This window comes from Athene noctua, unplaced genomic scaffold (assembly GCF_965140245.1).
Source record: "Athene noctua unplaced genomic scaffold, bAthNoc1.hap1.1 HAP1_HAP1_scaffold_66, whole genome shotgun sequence".
Classification (NCBI taxonomy): domain Eukaryota; kingdom Metazoa; phylum Chordata; class Aves; order Strigiformes; family Strigidae; genus Athene; species Athene noctua.
The window spans coordinates 195,884-216,294 of record NW_027437556.1 but is presented as its reverse complement, the minus strand read 5'-3'; the positions used below and the strand labels follow the sequence as shown (position 1 = coordinate 216,294).

General features: G+C 43.0%; 1 protein-coding gene across 1 annotated transcript; it reads left to right on the top strand.

Moving 5' to 3' along the window:
* Positions 1–1,443: 1,443 nt before the first annotated feature.
* On the top strand, positions 1,444–11,737 carry LOC141954999 (zinc fingers and homeoboxes protein 1-like). Its single transcript, XM_074895072.1, has 6 exons — positions 1,444–1,502; positions 3,566–3,641; positions 6,234–6,376; positions 7,166–7,684; positions 9,961–10,093; positions 11,711–11,737. Exons 1-6 carry the CDS (start codon positions 1,444–1,446, stop codon positions 11,735–11,737), a joined length of 957 nt encoding a protein of 318 aa, XP_074751173.1.
* The last annotated feature ends 8,674 nt before the right edge of the window (positions 11,738–20,411 follow it).

Here is a 20,411-nt window from a genome sequence, read left to right as displayed (position 1 = left end):
TGAAGCAGTGCTGCCTGGGATCACCTCTTCCTGCCCGGTTTCTTGCCTGATGCCCTTCTGCTCGGCCCCTGGCCTCTGTGCTCACATGTTAATACTGCCCTAGTTTCAACGTACTCTTCTCTTTCCACAGTGTGTGAGGGTGCCAGAGCACTTTTCCCCTTCAAGAGTAAGGACTCATTTTAGTTCCTGTATTTGCCTTTGCTCAGTCCTGTTTTACCTTCCTCGAGGACGGATCTAGGTTAGCAAATGTAGCTTCTTGCTCACATTTGGCTGAACTGGCTTCTCAGCTAGCTTGAGATGGATGTTCATTCTGATCTACCAGGACTTTCTTTAAAGATGTACTGAGTTTGAGACAAGTATTATTTTTCTGAAATTTGGGTCAGTAGCTCTGGCTCAGGGGGTCAGGCTTCTGTCACCCTCAGTATGACCACTTACTGTTCCAGGACGATTGCTCTTGAGCTCTGCAGTTGCATCTCATACCATCATAGTAAGATATGCTAGAGCTCATCTGAGCTCATCAGAACTTTAACTGCAGATTTGTTTGCAGTTTGTAGTAGTGGTAACCTCTGTATGGCCCTAGCCATGAAATGTTATTTGTATTACCCTCCCGAGTTGGTCATGGACAATATCTCCTTATGTGTGACACTATGCTAAGAGGATGAAAGATGGTCTCTGCTGTAAAGAGCTTGCAATCTAAATAAAAAGCAAGAGACAAGGACACAGTGAGACAATGTCAGAAAATAAAGAGCTGCTCCCCTCTTTTCATGTTTAGGGAGAAGCCTATGACTGTCAAGAAAACTAATCTTCCCTCAAGGTATGAATATTTCACAGTGTCTGGAAGAATCCACTTAAGATTCAGGAGCCGCCCATCCTTTGAGGAGTGCTCGCTGTGGGCCTTACTGCCCTCTTCACTGCAGGCAGCTCTCTTGCTTTGAGGAGGGAACTAGTCTCTCCTTTGCTTTCTTCCAAGAGCAGCTACTTTCCAGCATATTTTAATAAAGCTCTAAACCATGTGAGAGCTGCATGGTCGATGTGTGTGGATAGTGCCTACCAAGGTAGGGCCCTAGTTGCTGACCAAGGTTTCTTGTTTCTACTGTGTGCTTGATGGTCTCTGAAAACTTTGTGGTGTACATGCTCCTGGCACAAGAGTGGCTGGACTGTGGCGAGGACCCATGGAGGCTATCACAATACAGATAACATCAGTAATTAGAGAAGCACTGGGGGAGAATTCTTCCAAATTAATTTTGCCTCAGAGTAGACTGGAAAACGAGGAGAAGAAGGGCTGTCGGGATCTAGACAAGCTTCATCTGCCATGCTGTATTTTCTTTCCTTGGCCAAGAGGCTCAGGCAATAGAGCAGTGTGACAAATTCCTGCCTATCGCTTGACTTGTCTTCACCACCCAGGCTGTGGGCTCTGGGCTCACCCTGACTGCAAGATGAAGCATGCTAGCCTGCCCCCAGTTACCGAGGTTGAAGCTGGGTCACAGCACCTCACCACCAGCGTAAGGAAGCATGCTCGTGTAAACAGCTACAGTAGCTTTGCTGATGCACGGGAACTTGTTCATCAACCACAACTTACTGGGGCCCGTTTGTTCTCTTGGTCTGATGTTCATGTGCAGAGCTGGTGGTTTAGGCTGATGGTGGAGTAATACCTTGGCTGCCTTTAGGAAGAGATTCATCTATGGCTTCTTTTATCCCTGAAGATGCCTACACAGCGCAGCTGCAGCCATGCAGGCTCTTGTAGGGCTCCTGTATCTCTGAGCCCCCTCAGAGCTGCCTCTTCCAGAGATTTCTCCTGTGTGAAGCCAGGGCTAACAGCACCGTAGCAAATCATGCTGTGCAGACTCAGGCAAACAGCTTTACTTAAGTACAGTGGGAATTTGTGTTCTGGCAGCTACATTGATGACTCGGGTCTTAGGGGAGAAATTGAGCAAATCTCCAGTGCTGACAAGGCACAGGAATTTCCTAAAGTTGCATTTTTTAATTTCTGTAATTAATACATGAGGAACCTTTTAAATGTCTGAGGGGAGGCAGGGGGAGAGCCAGGCAAGGGAGGAAGGAGGAAGAGAAGCAATTTTATGCCTGTGATTTATGACTGAAACCATGCAGTCAGCTGCTAGGCCCCCTGTGTGGTGCTCAGGAATCACTGCTCTCCTATCGCTGATTTACCAGACAAAGGCACTCTCTGTTGCAACACAGAGCCTCTGCAGACCACGCTGGTATCCTCAGAGGCCACGGCGGCTGAAACCCCCAGCCCGGGAGGACTCGGCAATCCAAGCTGGCAGCCAACCGGCTTCTCTGGGATTTGCCCCTGGGAGTGCCTTGCTCTTTGTGTTTTACTTTGAGCTGGGGCCACATTTCACTTTGATTACTCATGTTTCTTTTTTGTTTTTTCTTCTTTTTGATTTGTTCTTAATCGTCTTGCTGGATTTTCATGCTTTGCTCGTTAGACTGGTGTGTTGCAGCATGACTGGCAGTCCTGGAGGAGTGGGAAGGGAATAGGTGTGTCCAGTGTCCATGAGACATGCAAAAGAAGCCTCAATCCCCTTTTATTTTTTTGATCAAATCTACCTGCCAAAGTTGAGGTTCTACCCAGGGATTTATGCCAGCTGTTGCTACATCCAGTCATAAATATGGTGGCATGGAAAGATATTTTGGGCATGTATCCACTTAGAACAACAAAAACCCACATGTCTACTTAGAAAGGAAACCTTTAAAATTATGCATACAAGCAGTGCTTTGGCCTCAAAGACCGTTCTGGTATAGCCAGGTTCATTAGTCCATTTTGCAGGTTAAGGAAGTACAAGGATGACTTTTCAGCTCACCCTCTCCAAACCTGCGTGGTGATTAGATGGGACAAAATGGACCTTCCTGGGTGGATGGACTGGCAAGGTGGAAACAGCATTGCAGTACACTTAAAACACAGCACACTCTGTGCATGGTAGTATTGTGAGGCAGGGCAAACAGCTGAGGTAGCTACAACTTCACCTAGGTGCTGTTAATGAGGAATGGTGTGCCTGAAAATCTTTGTCTTGAAGAAGCTCTAGGATCAGTCTTCACTTAGTCATATCCCCTTTTGGGAAACCGTGTCTCAAAAACGCTGAGATTTCTCAAGTTTCCACCTTCTGCTTTGGAGCAGAAGTGAAATCAAATGGAAAAGTTACCAAAATACACTCCCACCCGCCCCCACGTAGGCACTGAGCCAAGATACTAACAGAACAACTCTGCAGTTATGCAATTAATTTATCAAAGCAGCTTGGTTTGACTATTTGTTACAAGATCTTACATTTCCATTACAGTGACTTGTGACCAAACTCCTTGCCAGAGCTGGGGAGGTGCGACAGCCCTGCTGCCTGTCCAGGGGTGCAAACCGCACCCGTTTACCGCCCCCTCCTAACACCGACAGGCAAACGCCAGAAACGGGGAGTCAGCCAGACGCTGCCCTGAGGCCGGGCCTTCCTCTGCTCTTGCTTCGCTCGGCGGGCTCGCCCCTGGAAGGCCGGCAGCACCCGGGCTGCCACCGCCGCCGTTTCCAGCCAGTGCCCCAGCTGGCTCTCCCCTCCAGCCCATGCAGCGGGGGAGAGCATGAGGCCTTCTCAGGGCGCCTGCCCCAGGCACACTACCGGCAGCAGGACTTTGAGGTATTTCCAGGGCTCTCACACGGCCTGGGGGTCTGAGCCGAGCCTGGGCCCTGGTGGGTGGAAGCTGTGGGGATAAACTGGGCTGAGCCTGTGGTCCCTGGTGCGCTGAGGAAACGTGTCTATTTATATAAAAGCCTCCCGGTAGAGCCGTGGCCTGGAGATGCTAGAGTGAGTGGCAGGGTTATATCCAGCTTGGTGGTTCCTCGTTTGTGCGGAAAGCATGACTGGCCCACGGGCAGGGGTGGTGACCTGGTGAAGAGCAGTCCTGCTGGCTGAGCTGCTGCCAGGCCACGATGGGTAACTGTTCTGGCAGGCTCCCCCAGCCAGATGTCATCTTTCCAGGAGTCAGTGTGAAGTCAATGTGAACTGGCCAGAAATGTTGTTCTGCACCCAGAGCTGATCCAGATCAGGCTTGCCCACCTGAGCAGTTCAGTGGTGAGCAGAGCTGGTGTTTGTGGCCGTGAAAGTCATAGTCAGCCAGAGGTGTGTGTGTGGATTTCTCTGCTCCTGGGGATAATACCATGTCCCACAAAGGCTGTCTCATCTCTTGTCAACCACCTGGCTGCTGCTCACCTTTTTCAGAGCTCCCCCTGCTGCCAGGTGAAAGCTGACCTTGGTTGTCAGGCTCGTGACAGTTGTCTTATGAGCCGCCTCATGAATTGCCCCACCTCTCTGTTGCTCTCTCTCTCTGGATGGCTGGTTGTGCCTTTGGGGTGCATTTACGTTTCTGTTTCTGCTCCTGCCTGATGTAGTCCTAGATCCTGTCCTCACTGCCTACTTTCTGAGCCTCATTCCTGATCATCCATGCTCTCCTGCCTTTATAGTCGTAGTTGCAGGATCCAGTCTTTTGTTACCTTGTTCCTGGTTGAAACCAGCCACTTCCGCCCTTGTTTCAGCTGTAATAGCTTCTTGTTCCAGGCTATATGGTTTGCATTACAGGCTCCCTGATTTCAAAGCCCTCAGGCCAGCTTCTAACTCCACTCCTTCTGCCTTGCCCACTGGATTTGTGGACCTTTTTGTATATCTCAGCTGGCACTGACTTCTGCTTTTTAATGTTATTCCAGTGCTACTGCTGCCTTGTCTATACACAACAGATGCTTGCCAGTCTCAGCTGAGACACCCTGAATGGATTCATAAAAGTGTGCTGAGAAGAAAGATGCCTCAGACGGAGGTCAGACATGGCTGCTGACCCTCAGGAAGAGCAGATTGCTTCTTGCTGTGTGCTGTGGTGCCCTCTCAGTGTAGAATGACACCCCTTCAGATCTCCTAGTGGAACAGACCATTGGTCCCTAACCCATTTCTGTCATGATGATCCATGTTAAAAATGTCTAGTCTTCAGTCCTATTGCTTAGCCTGGATCACTGTGACAGGACCAGAACCAGACTGCACATAAAATTACAGATTTGAGAGCACTGACCCTAGAAAGGGGGCTGGAAATGAATACATGGGGGTAGTAATCTCTTTGTTTGTTGTGAATACACTTTTATGTCAGCCTAGGCCACGTGATAAGAAATGCCAGGGACAGCAGTGATCTAAGCTGTGCCCATTTTTAAGATACAGGTGACTGTAGAATCTACTTGGAATTCGTAATGCCTGATTCTTGCCAGGTTATATCACTTTGTCCCGTAACAAGGCAAACAGGGGTGTCTTGCATTCCTTCTGTGATCCGTTTTGACCAGTGGCTGCTGCATTCTCTGGACAGAAGGGAGATGTCTCTTTTGGTCGAGAAGGAATGCAAGCTTAACACCAAGGAAGAAAAATATTTCAGCCATTTTGCTAGGAAGTATTTAGGGTATGTTGCCTGGAAGCTCTTTGTGTTAGAACCATTCAATTTTGCAAGGAATAATTAAATATTCATTGTGAGAGATTGGAGAATAAGCACTGCTCTTTAGTCTTCTGGTCTGAGCACTCACATGGAGGGGGAGGAACCAAGATCCCAGCCTTAGCTTCACTGAATACGTAATTTAATGTATTTAAATGTTAATTGGAGCCCCGTTGAATGCCCTGAGCATTAAGCTACAGAAGTATTGCTCATTCTTGTCTTTTTCCTTAACCCAATTAATATATAATTATTTTGTGCAAATTAGAACCACCCTACAGGAATGATAAAGATTCACCTTCCTTGCTGTATTCTCCGACTTGCTGATTATTCATGTGAGGTGAGGTACCTGCAGGTTCAAACCTTCCTGTGGACAATGATATGAATTTGAAACAAGGTCTTCCAAATTTAGGTTAAGTGCTCTGATCATTGAGTTGGTGGCTGGGGGAGGTACATCTTGCGTTGCAGATGATCCCTTCTGGATCAGTCCTGGTGAGGGAGAGGTGGACTGATGTGTAGTAAATCCTGCCAGGGCTTAAGCACGAGTTAGGATTGAGGTTGCTCATCACTGTCTAGATTTGACTGTGTAGTACCAGGGCCCTCGTCTGTTGCTGGCATAGGTGATAGCTGAGTCTGGAGAAATGAGAATGTGGACTTCAGCTCCTGAATTCCCTTTGTGACTGTAGTCATAACCAAAGCGTACTGTCAGGCTTGCCTTTAAATGAAAATCTCTTACTGTTTCGTTTGGCTTTTCTTTTTGTCGACACTACTAGAAAGCCCTGTGTGAATATTCAAACTGCTTACTACTCTTACCTCCCAGTAACATTGCAATGAGACAAGATGTCCAAGAGGGCCAGGCTCGGTGTTTATGTCGCTTAGGAAGGCATAAGGAGGCTCTGGATATTGCAGAAAAAATGGTAAATAATGCAATCGTTCTTTTAGATTTTGAATATTAAAATATTGCCAGTAGTTCCTTTATATGGACTATTTTCTGGAAAAATAATCTTCATGTGTACAATCCTTCAGGATGTTCAGTGCTCAGAGTATTTGGTAAACAGAGGGTAACTGTCACTGCAGATATAATCACTCTTTATAAATCAGAACACCCTGTACCACAATGAGCTCCCTGTGCAGGGAGGCTGCTAGTCCTGGAAGGGACTAAATATCATGCCCTGCCAGGCAGAATTAATGTAATGTAATAGGAAGTATAAGAAAGGGGATAAATGAATGCTTAAATCTTTCCACTATAAAAGGACGGCTCAAAACTCCCTTTTATTTCCATATACTCGCTGCCAAGCTGCCACCAAGAAGAGTATCTCACCACAAATTGAGTTTTTCCCATAAAGGAAAAAGTCCAGAGGCTCTAGAGTCTGCTAGAGTTTTACTGCTGCTGTTTATTTTACATAAAAGGTGTTTACGCTACAAAGAAGGGCAGCTGTATAAAACTCTGAAAGCATATAAACAAATGACAGCATTTGAGCCTCCTTGCCTTTCAGACTGGGACAGGGCAGCTGAAGGGAATGCTGTCAGCTTCATCGTGCATGATCTCTATCATGTATCGTTTAAAATTAAGAGCGCAGTTTTGTACAATTGAAAAATTACCTCTAGTGATATATGTGTGTCATTATTAAGGGAGACATTTTCTTAGGCTCTGAATGATGATTCTGTTCCACTCCTGGTTTTAATCTATTATCTTTTGTTTCTGGAGAAGCAGTGCTACTAACACAGATCACTTAACAATGGTTCTCAACCTGCAGTTTTCCATTTACCAGGGTCTGGAAAATGTAGAAAAAAAGATCACATGCCTGCAGCAACTGATCTGCTTACATCCTTTCAACCCTTGGTACTGGAAGTTACTTGCTGAAGTTTATATGAGCCTTTTACAGAGCTTGTCTTCATCAGTCATTCCAGAAACAAATATAAATCAGTCTGAAGAGGTTATTGTAAGGGGTGGTAGTTTCAAAACATCGACTGGAAGAGAGATTAATTTGCAGCCTCACAGATCAGACAGCCAGAAAGAAGACGCTTGGTCCGGCCTTGCTACAGAAACCAAGAGTGAGAATGCAGTGACTTGTAGCAGCAGCCAGGCTGTAAAAGAATTCCTCTGCGCTTCAGAAGAACTGGAAAGGATGGACGAAGGGGAACACACAGCCTCTGAGTCCTGGGAGCAGAACATGTCGAAGAAAGTTGGGATAAAGGCATGTGCCTCATTTATTAGAGCAAGGTAACTAAATGTATTCTTAGAATAATGTTAACTTTGCCCAATCGAGAACAATTTAAAGCATATTTTTCCCAGCCTTAATATAATATAATAAATAAAAATATTTATTTTCAGTTTACATTTTCAATTAAATGTTTGTTTTGGCATTGGCAATGCTAACTTAGAAGCACTCTGCTCTTGCTTCAGATCTTAAAAAACCAAATCCACAGCATGGTAGCTCCTGAGTGAAAAGAGTAAACCAGCGTCATACACTGTTGAGAAGTAAAGCGTTTTTTAATGGCCTTATTATATTAATCTTTTCAAGTAATTATATACAAAAGGGCTTGTTCTTCAACAAATGCTTCTGTTAGAGCATGGCTGTTTCCTGGTTTGGTATTAAAGATGCAGCAGCAGAAGTGCCCCAAAGGGAAGGCTAGCCAGTCTTCCTTCTGCGAGTGCCACCTGTCTTATTTGCTTGAAGCCTCATGCTTGAGCAAAAATATATTTTGTAATAATACCCCAATCTGCATAATGGATGAGGTTGAAAAATGAACTCTGTGACAGCTGATTGACAGGCCTGCATTAAAATGCTCTTTCCTTTTCTTCCCTCTGTTGCTAAAACTCTTGCACACAACAAAAATCCCCAAAGCGTAATCTGTCAAAGAGATAATTAGGAACTGGTTTTGTTAAAATAGTCTTGGATTTTTTCCCCCCCTCTTGCCTCTCAGTAATGTATGAGTCACTGAGAGTATTTAAAGCCATTTTATGAACTTCCACAAATGTTGACAGCGAACACCTGTTAGGGCAAGATTTAAGAAATGTAAAAAAAGATATAGTAGCTTCTAATTGTACTCAGGCTAAGAGATGGTGACTGTAATTGCTACTTGGGAGAAGTTAATAAATGTAGTACTGATATTTAATATTAAAGCTACATTCATATTAAAATAATCTGTGTTGCTTGTTTTGGTGTGTATAGTTCAGCATTGAGACAATTAAAAATTGTGGTATTTGCTTGCTTGGCTGCACAGTTTCACAAAATGTTATTGTGGTTTATATTTGCAGATACACTTGTCCAGGGTAAACTTGTCCCCTGCTCAGGGCTTATGCATTAAATAGGTTGTCTAATATTTTCAGGTCTGTTGGATTTTAAGTGCATGTTGCATAAACAGGTACAAGGTAAATTGCACCTGGAAAGGGGATGTTGGTATTGCTTTTTGTAGGAAATAAGGTTCTGTGTTAAAACATCATGAGCTCTTCTAGTTTTGTCAACCAAAAAAAAAAAAAAAAAAAAAAAAAAATTGGATAAATTGTTTTGTTTAATTTTTATTCTTTTTTTTACATTATGTTGATGCAAATTTTGAAACAAAAATGCTTTACAAATTAAAAATACTTTCTGTTTTTACTTTGAATTTCCCAGTCAAAACTTTATTGAAATTACAAATGGTTTACTGGCTCAGACTTATAAATTTTGATGTTTATAATGCTCAACTTTAATCTAAGATTTTCTCTTCATAAAAATACACTCCGTTATTGTAACACCTGCTTTGTTTAACCTTGGTAAATGTGATACAATTTGTTGTCCTATATGCATAAAGCTTGAGTTAAACATAGTTTCAGTCATGATACTGCTAAGTTCTAGTAGTCTCTTGGTTGAATATAGTTAGATATTTCCTCTGCTGACGTGTTTTACAGTCCTTGTGTGAGGATGACTCTGGAAACTGCCACTGCGCTCTCTGGTCGAGCAGTTGGTGATGGGGTCCCTCAGTGACACAAACCCACATTGTGAGCACAATGTCTAACCTTCACCAAATCATGGTGGTGACTTCTGGGGCACTGCCTTGAATATAAAACGGTGGTGAAAGCTGTTAGAAAATATTCCAGGGTTGGCCTATGTGGGGAGAATGAGATTTGTCTAAACCCCCAAAATTTCTAGCTTTTCAGGTTACAAAGTCAATCACTGCCATAGGCAAAAATGCACTGCTGTCTTGTTAGGCCTTAATAAGGATGTGGGACTCCTGATGTACTACAGTTAATGCTAGCAGATCCAAGCTTCACTTTGAAATTGTGTGATGGATGCATGGAGAGAAAAATGTTTGCACTTCTCAGTACTTCTGTGGTAGCAGGGGTATACCATACCCATAGTAGATTGATATGGATGTATTCACTTCTTTGCAGGTTTTGCAGTTAGCAAAAGTCAGGAAGAAGAGCCGTTCTTAAGTATTGTATTTTGGTTGGTTTTAGGTTTGCTGACTTGCTCTTTTGCCAGCTGTGCCTTTTTTGAACTGCCTTTTTTGTTTCAGGCTTTTACTTCAGCTTACTCGGTTACAGCAGTCATCCTTTGCGTTAGAAAATAACATAGAAGGTCAAAAAGAAATTGATGACAAAGTGGCACGACTTGGTTTCGGTGAAAACTCCTTGCTGTTGATGATCAAGGTAAGGGGATGTTTCACAGTGTGCAAGTTCTCAGCTACACGTAGGCTGGTTGAGGTACCTGAGCCAGTTCAGGCACAAAGTGTCTGTAAGCATGACACTCCCCTCAGGTAATTAACTGTGCCAGGAAACATGGTAAATTAGCTGGGACCAGTTGTCCTGGTAGTGCATTATCTGGAACTGACAGTGATAGCTATATAGCTTTTGGGAATGTTCAGGGTTGTTAAGTTTCTCACTGGATGTGTACTTGCAGATGCATCATCACTGTGAGTTTCTTGGGATGCAGATTTTATCTCAGGAATTTTAGATACCACAGAGTGAATCACAAGTATGAAATGGAAGTGGAGATTACTTTGATGACCACAGCAGTATTAAACACTTCCAGAAAAAGTATTAAACATTTTCAGAAGATGACAGAGACATCCTTTTACATTATTTCTTTGTCCTGTTTGATGTACTGGATTCTATTTTTAAAGAAATACAAAGGGGGAGAGTAACATTGCATGACTTTATTCATAGAGATTAAACATTTTTAGTGCCATTTATAGAATTTCTGACTTTTATTTTAAGGAATAAAAGGAAGCTAGTGAGATTCTAACTTCGCTGTCAGTCTTACAGCTTTAAGTTAGTGAGCACCAAGCCGTTGCCAGGGTGGCGGTAAGTCCTGTGGGATTTCACCGTAAGAGGGCAGCAGCATGTAGACTATCTCAGGTTTTGGGAAGCTTGGAAAAGAAACTTGTTTCCTTGCTTCCCTTGACACCTCCAGGAGGAGATGAGTGTTGGTGCCTTTGCAAGGTGAGCACTGAATGCAGAGCATTGGTGTTGAGAGATCCGCTGGCGCTCAGAGAGTAAAAGTCTCCCTGCACAAGCGTAGCCAGAAGCTGGGCGGGGTTGTGCAGCTCTGTAGCTTGGGCACTCAGTTCTCGGTGGTTACAGCAGAGTGCAACAGGCAGACAACTTGATCGTGACTTGGAAACTTCTGCATGGCATGTGGTTCATGTGTCAAGGGCTTTTCTTGTAAAAATCTGTTATCAATGTCATATTTGTTGTTTTCTCTGCAAGTTATTTTCTTGTTTCTCATCTTTCTGACTGAACAAGATCAGCAGGCATAAAAAAAAAGTGTATCTTCAGTTGCTTTGGTTTCCTGTGGATAAATGCTGTCCTCTCGAAGGAAATCTTTTATTGTTCCTCTGAAGGCAGTTATAAATGGAACAGAAATAGGAGAAAAACTCTACTAACTAGTTTTTAATCCCAGGACATGCATGTTCAAACTTGATTGCTCCTCAGAACCAATTTTGAAATAACAGGCTTTGGTTTTTTTCATTAAAAGACAAGTTTATATGAAAGACTTTGCTGCAATAATTTTTTAAAAGGATATCAAGTTATCCACAAGAAAAGCATGGCAGAGAGGAGCTTTAGCTTTGGAAGCTGATTTTCCACCCCCCCCGCCAAGAACTACTTCTTGGTGTAGAAGCAGTCCGAGGCTCGCCTGCCATTAGTTGTAACACTATCAAGACAGGAGAATTGAAAGAACAAACTTGCCTAAATGAGGCAGAATTTCCTTCTCAGCTCAACAGATGTGTTTCAGATAAAAGTGTTCTTATTTCCTTCTTTTCCTAGGAATTTTCCTCTGGCAAAATTGTATGATTCAAGGGACACTGTTTAAGATCGATGCGAAAAAAACATGTTGCCCTGTTCAGACTCTAGCTTTGATGAAAGCATGGAAATATTAAGTGAAAATGTCAGTCGAAGACACTTGATGAGGTATTGTATTTTGAGATGTCCAATCTCTGTTCATTTTATAGAATGAAGAGGAAAAGTGAAAGCATGCACAATGAGTCACATCATGATAAATCTACAGCTAAAAATCTGTGGGTGTATATGATTATGTTAATGTCAGTGCCAGTATCTTAGAACTAGAATCACTCTTCTTAGGAAATGTCTTTTGCTTGTATAAAAACCATGCCTCTTTCCCCAAATCCCTTGAGACTTCTCGTCCACTTTGGTTTGGTTTTGGAGATTATTTGCCCGACCCTGAGACTTAAAGATTTGCAGGTTTAGGGAACGTCCATCCCTATAAAACTCTTTGCACATGATAGACAGCAGACTTGGGGTCTGAATCCGTATGGTCCACAGGCTTTTATTTGCATGATGTGGAGCACTGGATTATAAACCTGAAGTTCCCTAGTCTTGAGGGGGGAACCATACAATGCGGTACGATACGATACAATACTTCTATACAATAATTCTAATCCAGTAATTCTTCTCTCCTCTGCCCTCTTTATTAATGTAGAGAGTTGGCAAAGCCGAACTCAGACCAAAAAAATGAAGACTATAAAGAAGGTAAGTAGTTGTAATTCCTTAGGATTCCTTTTTAGTCTGGTTTCTGAGAAGCATTGCATTTGGTCACTCTATTTAACTTGCCCCCAAAATCTTCTGAACACATCAGCCAGAATCGGCTGAAGTTGTGAGTATTGATATCTCCAAGATAGTGAATTTCCTATGAGTTTTGTGAAGAGAGGTAAGTGCAAATAGGAGGATGTGCTGTTAATTCCTTTCAGGCTGTGGGAGAGCACAGTGTGAATTCCAGCCTGTTCTTAGGCACTGGAGAATCTGTTCCTTAGCCTGGGTTTCTTGGTGACATAGATTTTTCTGGAGTTTGCAGGACACCAAGTAATGGAAAATCTGTCTTGCAGCTAGGAGGGAATGTTGCAGTATTGTCGTGGTTCAGCTAGGATAGGGTTAAGTTTTCTCCCAAGCAGGGGGAAGGGATCTCTAGCCGGGTTATTCACACCATGCTGATGTCAGGTCCGTCATGGCAGTGCGGGAAGCTTTCCTTTGTGGCTTTGGTGGCAGAAAGCACGCATGGCGGGCTGGCTGTATCCTTGCGGTATTTCTCTGTATATCTTTTGTCTCGTTTACTGTCATTACTGTTTGTTGTTGTTACTATCGCTACTGTTGTTGTTCAGATTGTTTTATTACACTGTTGTATTAAACTTCTTATTTTAACCCGGGGTTTGTGCCCTACTTGTGTCTGGGGGTGGGGGAGGGACAACGGCAACGTGGTCTCCGGTCCCAGCAGGGCCTAAACCAACACAAGTATTATCATAGAACAGTTTGGTTGGAAGGGACCTTAAAGATAGATCATCTAGTTCCAACCCCTTGCCATGGGCAGGGACACCTTCCACTAGACCAGGTTGCCCAAAGCCCCATCCAACCTTCCAGGGAGGGGACAGCCACAGCTTCTCTGGGCAACCTGTGCCAGTGCCTCACCACCCTCACAGGAAAGAACTTCTTCCTTATCTCTAATCTGAATCTACCCTCTTTTTTGAAGAGTTTAAAACCGTCACCCCTCGTCCTGTCCCTACACTCCCTGATATCGACTCCCTCCCCAGCTTTCCTTTAAGTACTGGAAGGCTGCTATAAGGTCTCCCCAGAGCCTTCTCTTCTCCAGGCTGAACACCCCCAACTCTCTCATCCTGTCCTTGTAAGGGAGGTGCTCCAGCCCCCCGGTCATCTTCTGGGCCCTCCTCTGGACCCACTCAAGCATGTCCTTCTTATGCTGCCAGAGCTGGACACAGCACTGCAGGTGGGGTCTGACGAGAGTGGAATAGAGGGGGAGAATTGCCTCCCTTAGCCTGCTGGCCACACTGCTCTTGATGCAGCCAAGGATACAGTTGGTTTTCTTGGCTGCAGATATACATTGCAGTGTCATACTGAGATGCTTCTCACCAACACCCCCAAGCCCTTCTCCACAGGGCTGCTCTCGTTCCACTCATTGCCCAGCCTGTACTTGTGCTTGGGATTCCCCCTACACTTGTGCAGAACCTTGCACTGGGCCTGACAGAAGTTCGTGAGGTTTGCACAGGCCCACCTGTCCAGCCTGTCCAGGTCCCTCTGCATGGCACATCCCTTCCCTCCAGCGAGTCGACTGCACCACCCAGCTTGGCATCATCAGCAGACTTGCTGATGGTGCACTCAGTCCCCCTGTCCATCTCTCCAGCAAACAGATTATTATATATTGCAATATTTTATGATATTGTAATACACTATAATATTGATTTCATTGTAGTGTTGTAATCTTTATTGTTTGTTTATACTATTGAATTAATTATTATAACATGCAAGTTAGAAAATAATTCAGTCAGGAGACGCACAAACCCACTGATGTCAGGAAGGTGTCCCTCGAGCTCAGCGATTCATCTTGGAACTGAATTGCCGTGCTGAGAGCACAGGAAGGCTCAGTGCTCCTAGGCTGTTTGCTGGCAGCTGGGAAAATCCGTTAGCTCCAGGCAGTGTCCTGCTAGCCTTGGGCTGTATGCGGGAAGGGACCTGAAATGCACTTTGTCTGTAGTAATTCAAGTTCTACCTGTGCAATGTACATTGTTATTTAATGAGCTCTGCCTTAGTGTTATTGTTGCTGATGATGAGAGGGAAGCATAGCTGTGTTTATACTGACTATCTCACTGATCTCTCCACTGTTTTAATTATAGTACAAGTAACAAACCCATGGCAAGTGATGGTGTGTGGTAAGTACTGGGCAGATCTTTCTTTGCAAGCAAGCAAGGGTTTGAGTTCTTTGGTATTTGTCTTGAGGAATTTCTTACCTTCTAGAGATTTTGTGTGATGATGGAGAAAATTAAAGTGATGCATGTTTAAACAGTGTACTAAAACCACGCATCTTAATGAGAGACTTCCCACGTAAACAATTTTTTAAAAAAACAATTAGATACAATTTTACATGGATGGAGCAAAAACACTTGATATGGAGTTATATTCGGGAAGAAGTAACTGCATGGAACAAAAGTTGTGTGTTTGTTTTCATCAGAGTGTCTTTTCAGTCTATTAAAAACTTGAGATACAGGTCGTGCTTTTAAGTAGGTAGTTTAAAGAGAAGTAATTTAAGCTGAATGCTGTGGTCACAACAATAACTTCCAATTCAGTATTTGAAGAAAAAACCCCAGTCCACTGCATATTTTCTTTACATTTTATTAGAGCAATGGTGAAATAAAGGGGAATAACGTATTTTCTGCCTCACAACATTTTATATACGAATGCATTTTAGTCACCAGAACATTGAAGATGAGAGCTGAAGCAAAAGCTGCAGGACAAGTCCATGAAGAAAATGAGGCTTTGGAAGTCTGCCGAAGCTGCAGACTTCGACAGAGTCATTACACCGCTACAAATCAGTCTGTTTTGTTTGACAAACTTATAACAAAGTAAGTGGGCTTTTTTTTCACCATCTTGCAAAAGTACTAAAATGAGCCTTATTAGCAAGCCTTTGTGCTATGGCATAATACTGGCTAGGGACTTTCTCCTTTGGACAGCAGAAAAAGGTGCTACTCGTGGCAGCCAGAGCTAGATGTATTCAGTGGTTAGGCTGAGACATGTCCACGTGCCCCTATGTAAACATTCCGTGCTACCATAGTTACCAGGCTAGTAGGTTCCACCACGTTCCGTAACTTGGAACTTTCTGGATCTTTCTAAGACCTGGTAGTGTTCAGCTGCTGTGGACCAGGTAGGGTCTGCTCCTCCTCCTCCTCCTATGCCCCTATGTCCTGTAATTGTTAATATACGGATTTATATAAGGTGGGAGCCTTTTTACTTCACAGCCAATCTGTTTAACCGATTTTTGGGGGAATACGTGCTTGTGGCTGTTTTAGACTTCCAGACATGCAAGTGTGTGGGGGAGGCTGTCTTTGGAAGGTGCTTCATTTGTAAAGACTCTGGGCACAGTTTACGTTTAAATTACGTTTAATTTTACGTTTAAAATCCCAGTCTGTTTTGGGATTGCCAGGTGCAGAGACCTCTTCACAGTAGAGCATCTCTTATGTGTGGACTGGGTGGATTTGCATGTTGTCTTGTGAACCCAAATGATCACTTTATGTTGTGATTTTTGGTAGCTTTAACTTGCCCTCTGAATCAATTTTCTTAGCATCCAAAGTGCCTTCTTAAATTTTAATTAACTTTTCTTCCATGCTTAATGAATATTTTTATAATGCTTGGTTAAGTTAAGCTACTGAGCAAAGTTTTATACAGCAAGGGAAGTAGTCCTAGTGTTTCTGCTTGTCTGTCAATGTCTTAATTCTCTTTGTGAAGCCCAGATGGACATTGTTTTCTGAAAGGTTTGTCAAGTGTAACAGCAGCAGCATGTTTTTTCCAGCATATATCGTCACGGAAAATCAACTTGAACCTTAAACTACGGTTAAGAGAAGAATAAGTAACCTGTTGTCTGAGGAAGGCTGTGAACTAAAAATGACAATGCTATCATGCAGAACAACTTAAGTGTTATTAAAAACTGCCATAATTTTTTTCTGATGCTATCACCTTCAAAGTTCTTTTTTTCCTACTAAGCCAGACTTTTTTTCAAACTGTTTAGCTAGAGAAAATAAACCTGAAAAGAGTATATGTTTGCAAGTCCTCAAAGCTTGTTCTTAAATCTCTCTATGCTCTTGCATGTCAACTTTTTATCTTAGTACTGCAGAAGCAGTCTTGAAAAAAATGGAGAAGATACGTAGACAGCAAGTGATGGAAGACTGTGAGATGTTCCGCAACACAAAAGTAAGATATTAATTTAATTTACTATTTTTGTATCAGCAGTGTATTTCACATAGGGAAACTAGTTGTAATTTTAATTTAGCTGAAATAACTTCTTCCAAAGAGTAGTGTAGTCTAAAACAACATTTGTTTTTGCTCTGTAATTATAGTATAATATCTTTCTCTTATAGTTATGCTACAGATATGCTCTAAGGGTGGAGGGAATATCTTCTTCAGAAGCCATGAGGTGGCAGTGAGATGCTGAAATCCATGTCTTCTACTACACTTTCTGAATTACCTTACGAATTTTGAATAGACACTGTTACAAACAGCTGTTTTAGGTCTTGGCTTTTCACTTCAAATCTTACTGAAAAATTAATTCATTGATGTTTGCTTCAGCTATGTTTGTTCTTGTGCCAGACTTGCCTGGGAGCTGAAGTACTCCTCTGTCCCTAGAGGAACTTCTGTTAAAATTATACACAGCAATCATATTTTCTATGTCTTATTTTTGCTCTGTTAAATTAAGTTCTTGCTGTCCTTTTGAATGACAGGCACTTCATTTCTTAAACATATTCATAGCCTACTTTTGTACTGTTTTATTTAGATCTGAAATCCTTTTTTTTTTTTTTTTTTTTCCTAATGAAACCATAATTGTCCCTAGTACTTTGTATATCATCTCTGAAATGCCTGTATGATTTTTTTTTGTCTGCTGGGAGATGCTTTTTCTTGTGTTCTGCCACACTCTTGGATTATTAATCTGTGACTGATTGATACACTTTGGTTTTGTATCTGGAGAAGTATTTAACTATCACGTGTCCTAAGTCCTATTTCAGAGCAGAAATTCTTGTCCTGAAATCGTGAGTGCCAGAATGATGTTCCTATTCTCTCTTCTTGTACTTAAATTTCATCTTTTGTGTATATGGAGTACCTCGATAGTGTTAATATAGAGGCTCCAAATATGCCCGTGTTAGGTTTTCTGCATATTTGTGACTGATCTTTCTTGTTTCTTTTAATTAGGGAAATCTTGATATTTACTCCCAAGGAGAGGAAGAAATCCGAACAGGTGGCAAAGAAATAGATGATAAGCCAAATGACATTGTAGGTTAGTTCTGTTTTAGATTTTCTTTACTGTGCTCTAGCCAAAAGCCTTGTCTTAAACAATTGAGATGAGCTGAACTACTGGGTGTTTGTTACCTCTTGAAACATTCTGTATTGTTGTTGACATTACGAGCCATAGTCATGGACTCTAGGGCTGTAGCGTAGTGTTCTCAGATCAGGTATTCAGAGAAAAAAAAAAAAAAAAAAAAAAGAAAAAAATCATTGCTTTTGCAAAATGCTTGCAAGATAAAAGGCAAGAGATGGCTGTGGACAGGTGGGAATACAAAGAACTGAACGGTGTTGCTCCGAATGAGAAAGAACGATCTTGCTACAGCACAAGCACGACAGTTTTCATGGTTTTGAACAGCACAGCGAGAGCATTTTGTGGAAGTCAGGTGGGCTGCCAGATGTGTATGGAAAGCTCCTCCCAAGTGTGAAGATCAGCAGGGGAGAAGATAGACGTGTTCCTTTTTGTGTTTATCAGTAGTCAGTGGAAGCTGCTGTCTGGGCAGTTAGTTAGGAGCTGTCATCCTGGTACTCATGGAAATACCATGAGGAATAAGGTTAAATTGTAAAAGGCCATCTTAACTTTATGTTTGAAGTGAGGAGGGGAAGACTTTAAGGTTTTAAGGAGAGTGATAGTTGTGATGAAGGCAGTCAGTGCAATGGCCCTTGCAGGAGTTTTCTGGGTGGAAAAGGAGGGGGTGAGACTGTACTTAAGAACAGAAGAGAATGTGGCAGTAGTTGAGCCCGTCAGTGTTAGATTTTGTGATAGATCTCTGCACACCCACAAGGGAGCTCAGAGGGACAGTGGCAGGAGGGAGAGTCCAAATAATACCCTGCTGGGCTACTGCCAGGGCCATCCCAGGGCCATCAGCCCATCCAAGTCCTATATGCACGAGCCCAGAGGAGCACAGGGGTGCACAGTGAGAGGCAGGGACCCAAATCAAGAAGGAGCAGCTCCCTTGTCTGGGCCCCTCTTGGGGCTGTCCCAGCAGAGCCATCAGCCCCAGTGTGCAGGTGTGAAACCCATCTGGATGAGTCGTTGGGAGCAGCTCTCCAAATGACATTTTGGCCTAAGGGATTACTGCCTAGAGGTGGGACATATTGTAGGATGCAGGGGAAGAGCAGTTTGCACAGGACTTATTATGGGATCTTTAGGGCAGGAACCAAAGGCAGAACAAGGGAGGGGTTGGGATAATTTCAGGAGGAACAAGAGTGGGAAAGTAGAGGGGCAAGAGGATAAAAAGGGCTGGTGACATGTCAACAGTTTGCTGGTCAGCACACTTGACTGATGGTGCCCTGCACCTGATCACCTCTCTGACCATCAGAACTTGAATAAGAGATGATTTGTGCAATAACCAGTGAGGGCAGTATCTTGTACATGTTACACAGACTGTGTGAGACCTGGCGATAGAACCTTACACTGGCAATAGAACCTTACAGAAAGGTTCAAGGTAAATGTCCAGGTGTCATTGAGCCCTGGGGTGATCTTGTTCCTAATCACGAACAGGCCTGAGAACAGTCCGTGGCCTGTCGTTAGGCCTATGATTAGATCTGACCTAGCCTGTGGCTCCCGATCAGACCTTCATGTAGAGCAGTGAGAGAACACTTGGAGCCATAGGAGTGGTCTGGTGAGAGGCTGACCTAAAGAAACCAAGGTAGGACAAGGCACGAACAAAAAGAAACATTAGGTATGCCAAGGCCGTTTGACTGGAGAGGGAGAAGGACAGGGGACTCATCATTTGGAGATTAGGAGTTAGGAGAATATCAACTCACGACTTTAGTAAGAGCAGCTTTAATAGAAGGCATGGGCATTCTAGAGGGAGGAACCGTATGGCTTGGTTCAGGTGTGTGGATCTCAGGCAGTTGGGCAGGAAAGACTTGTCCTTGTAGGTAGTATGTGGAATGGGAAGTAAGAGTGAGGCAATTAGTTTGGGATCAAAGTGCAAACTCTGGAATTTTAATTTAGGAAAAATCTAAAATGTAATTCTATAAGGAAAAGCATGCCAGGAAGGAGTGGGGCAAATATTTCAGTGCTGGTGTAAAGAAGATGAGTGGAGCAAGGGGAAGGACTAGAGAAGCAGAAAAACAGAGAAATTCATGCCTTTAAGAGGAGTATTGGAGTATCAGTGGCTGGGAATGGTAGTGATACCAAAACATTTTTTCAGTTTTCCATGTGCTGTCTATATATCTTGTGTATTACCTTGCATTCAGAAAGCAGTGCAACCTTTTGGGAAGAAAAAAAAAGGGTAGTTCTTTCCAAGGAATGAAATTCACTTACCTGTAGTGAGCGGGTAGGTAAACAGAGTGTGTCCATTCCTCACATGGTGTACAGCTATGAATGTGAGAGGTTGTTATGAATGTTAAGAACCTGCTAGATAATGATACTGCTTTTTTGCACTCTTACCATCTTTCATGAAAAAAACTTTGTTACTTTCCAGAAGCTAGTGGCATGAACTGTATGCCTTCAACATTGTTTTCTGATTGGGGAAATTCAAACCATTGTCCATTGCCCATTGTTGCTCATGTAATCTGTGGCAGAGGCAGCATTTGGAGCTAGATTACAACATGCTTACTCTTACCACTGTAGAGTATTAAAAACATTTCCTTGAAACACTTTCTCAAAAGAACAAGACTTTCTGAAATAGTGGTTTTCATAGGAGCTGCATCTTAGCTAATTGAG

Bases quoted from the DNA above. Each gene is read 5' to 3' on its own strand.
- LOC141954999 (XM_074895072.1), top strand. From the start codon at position 1,444: ATGCTAGCCTGCCCCCAGTTACCGAGGTTGAAGCTGGGTCACAGCACC. The intron at 3,642-6,233 runs GTATTTCCAGGG...CGACACTACTAG, and splicing joins ACCGGCAGCAGGACTTTGAG to AAAGCCCTGTGTGAATATTC. The intron at 7,685-9,960 runs GTAACTAAATGT...TTTTTGTTTCAG, and splicing joins GCCTCATTTATTAGAGCAAG to GCTTTTACTTCAGCTTACTC.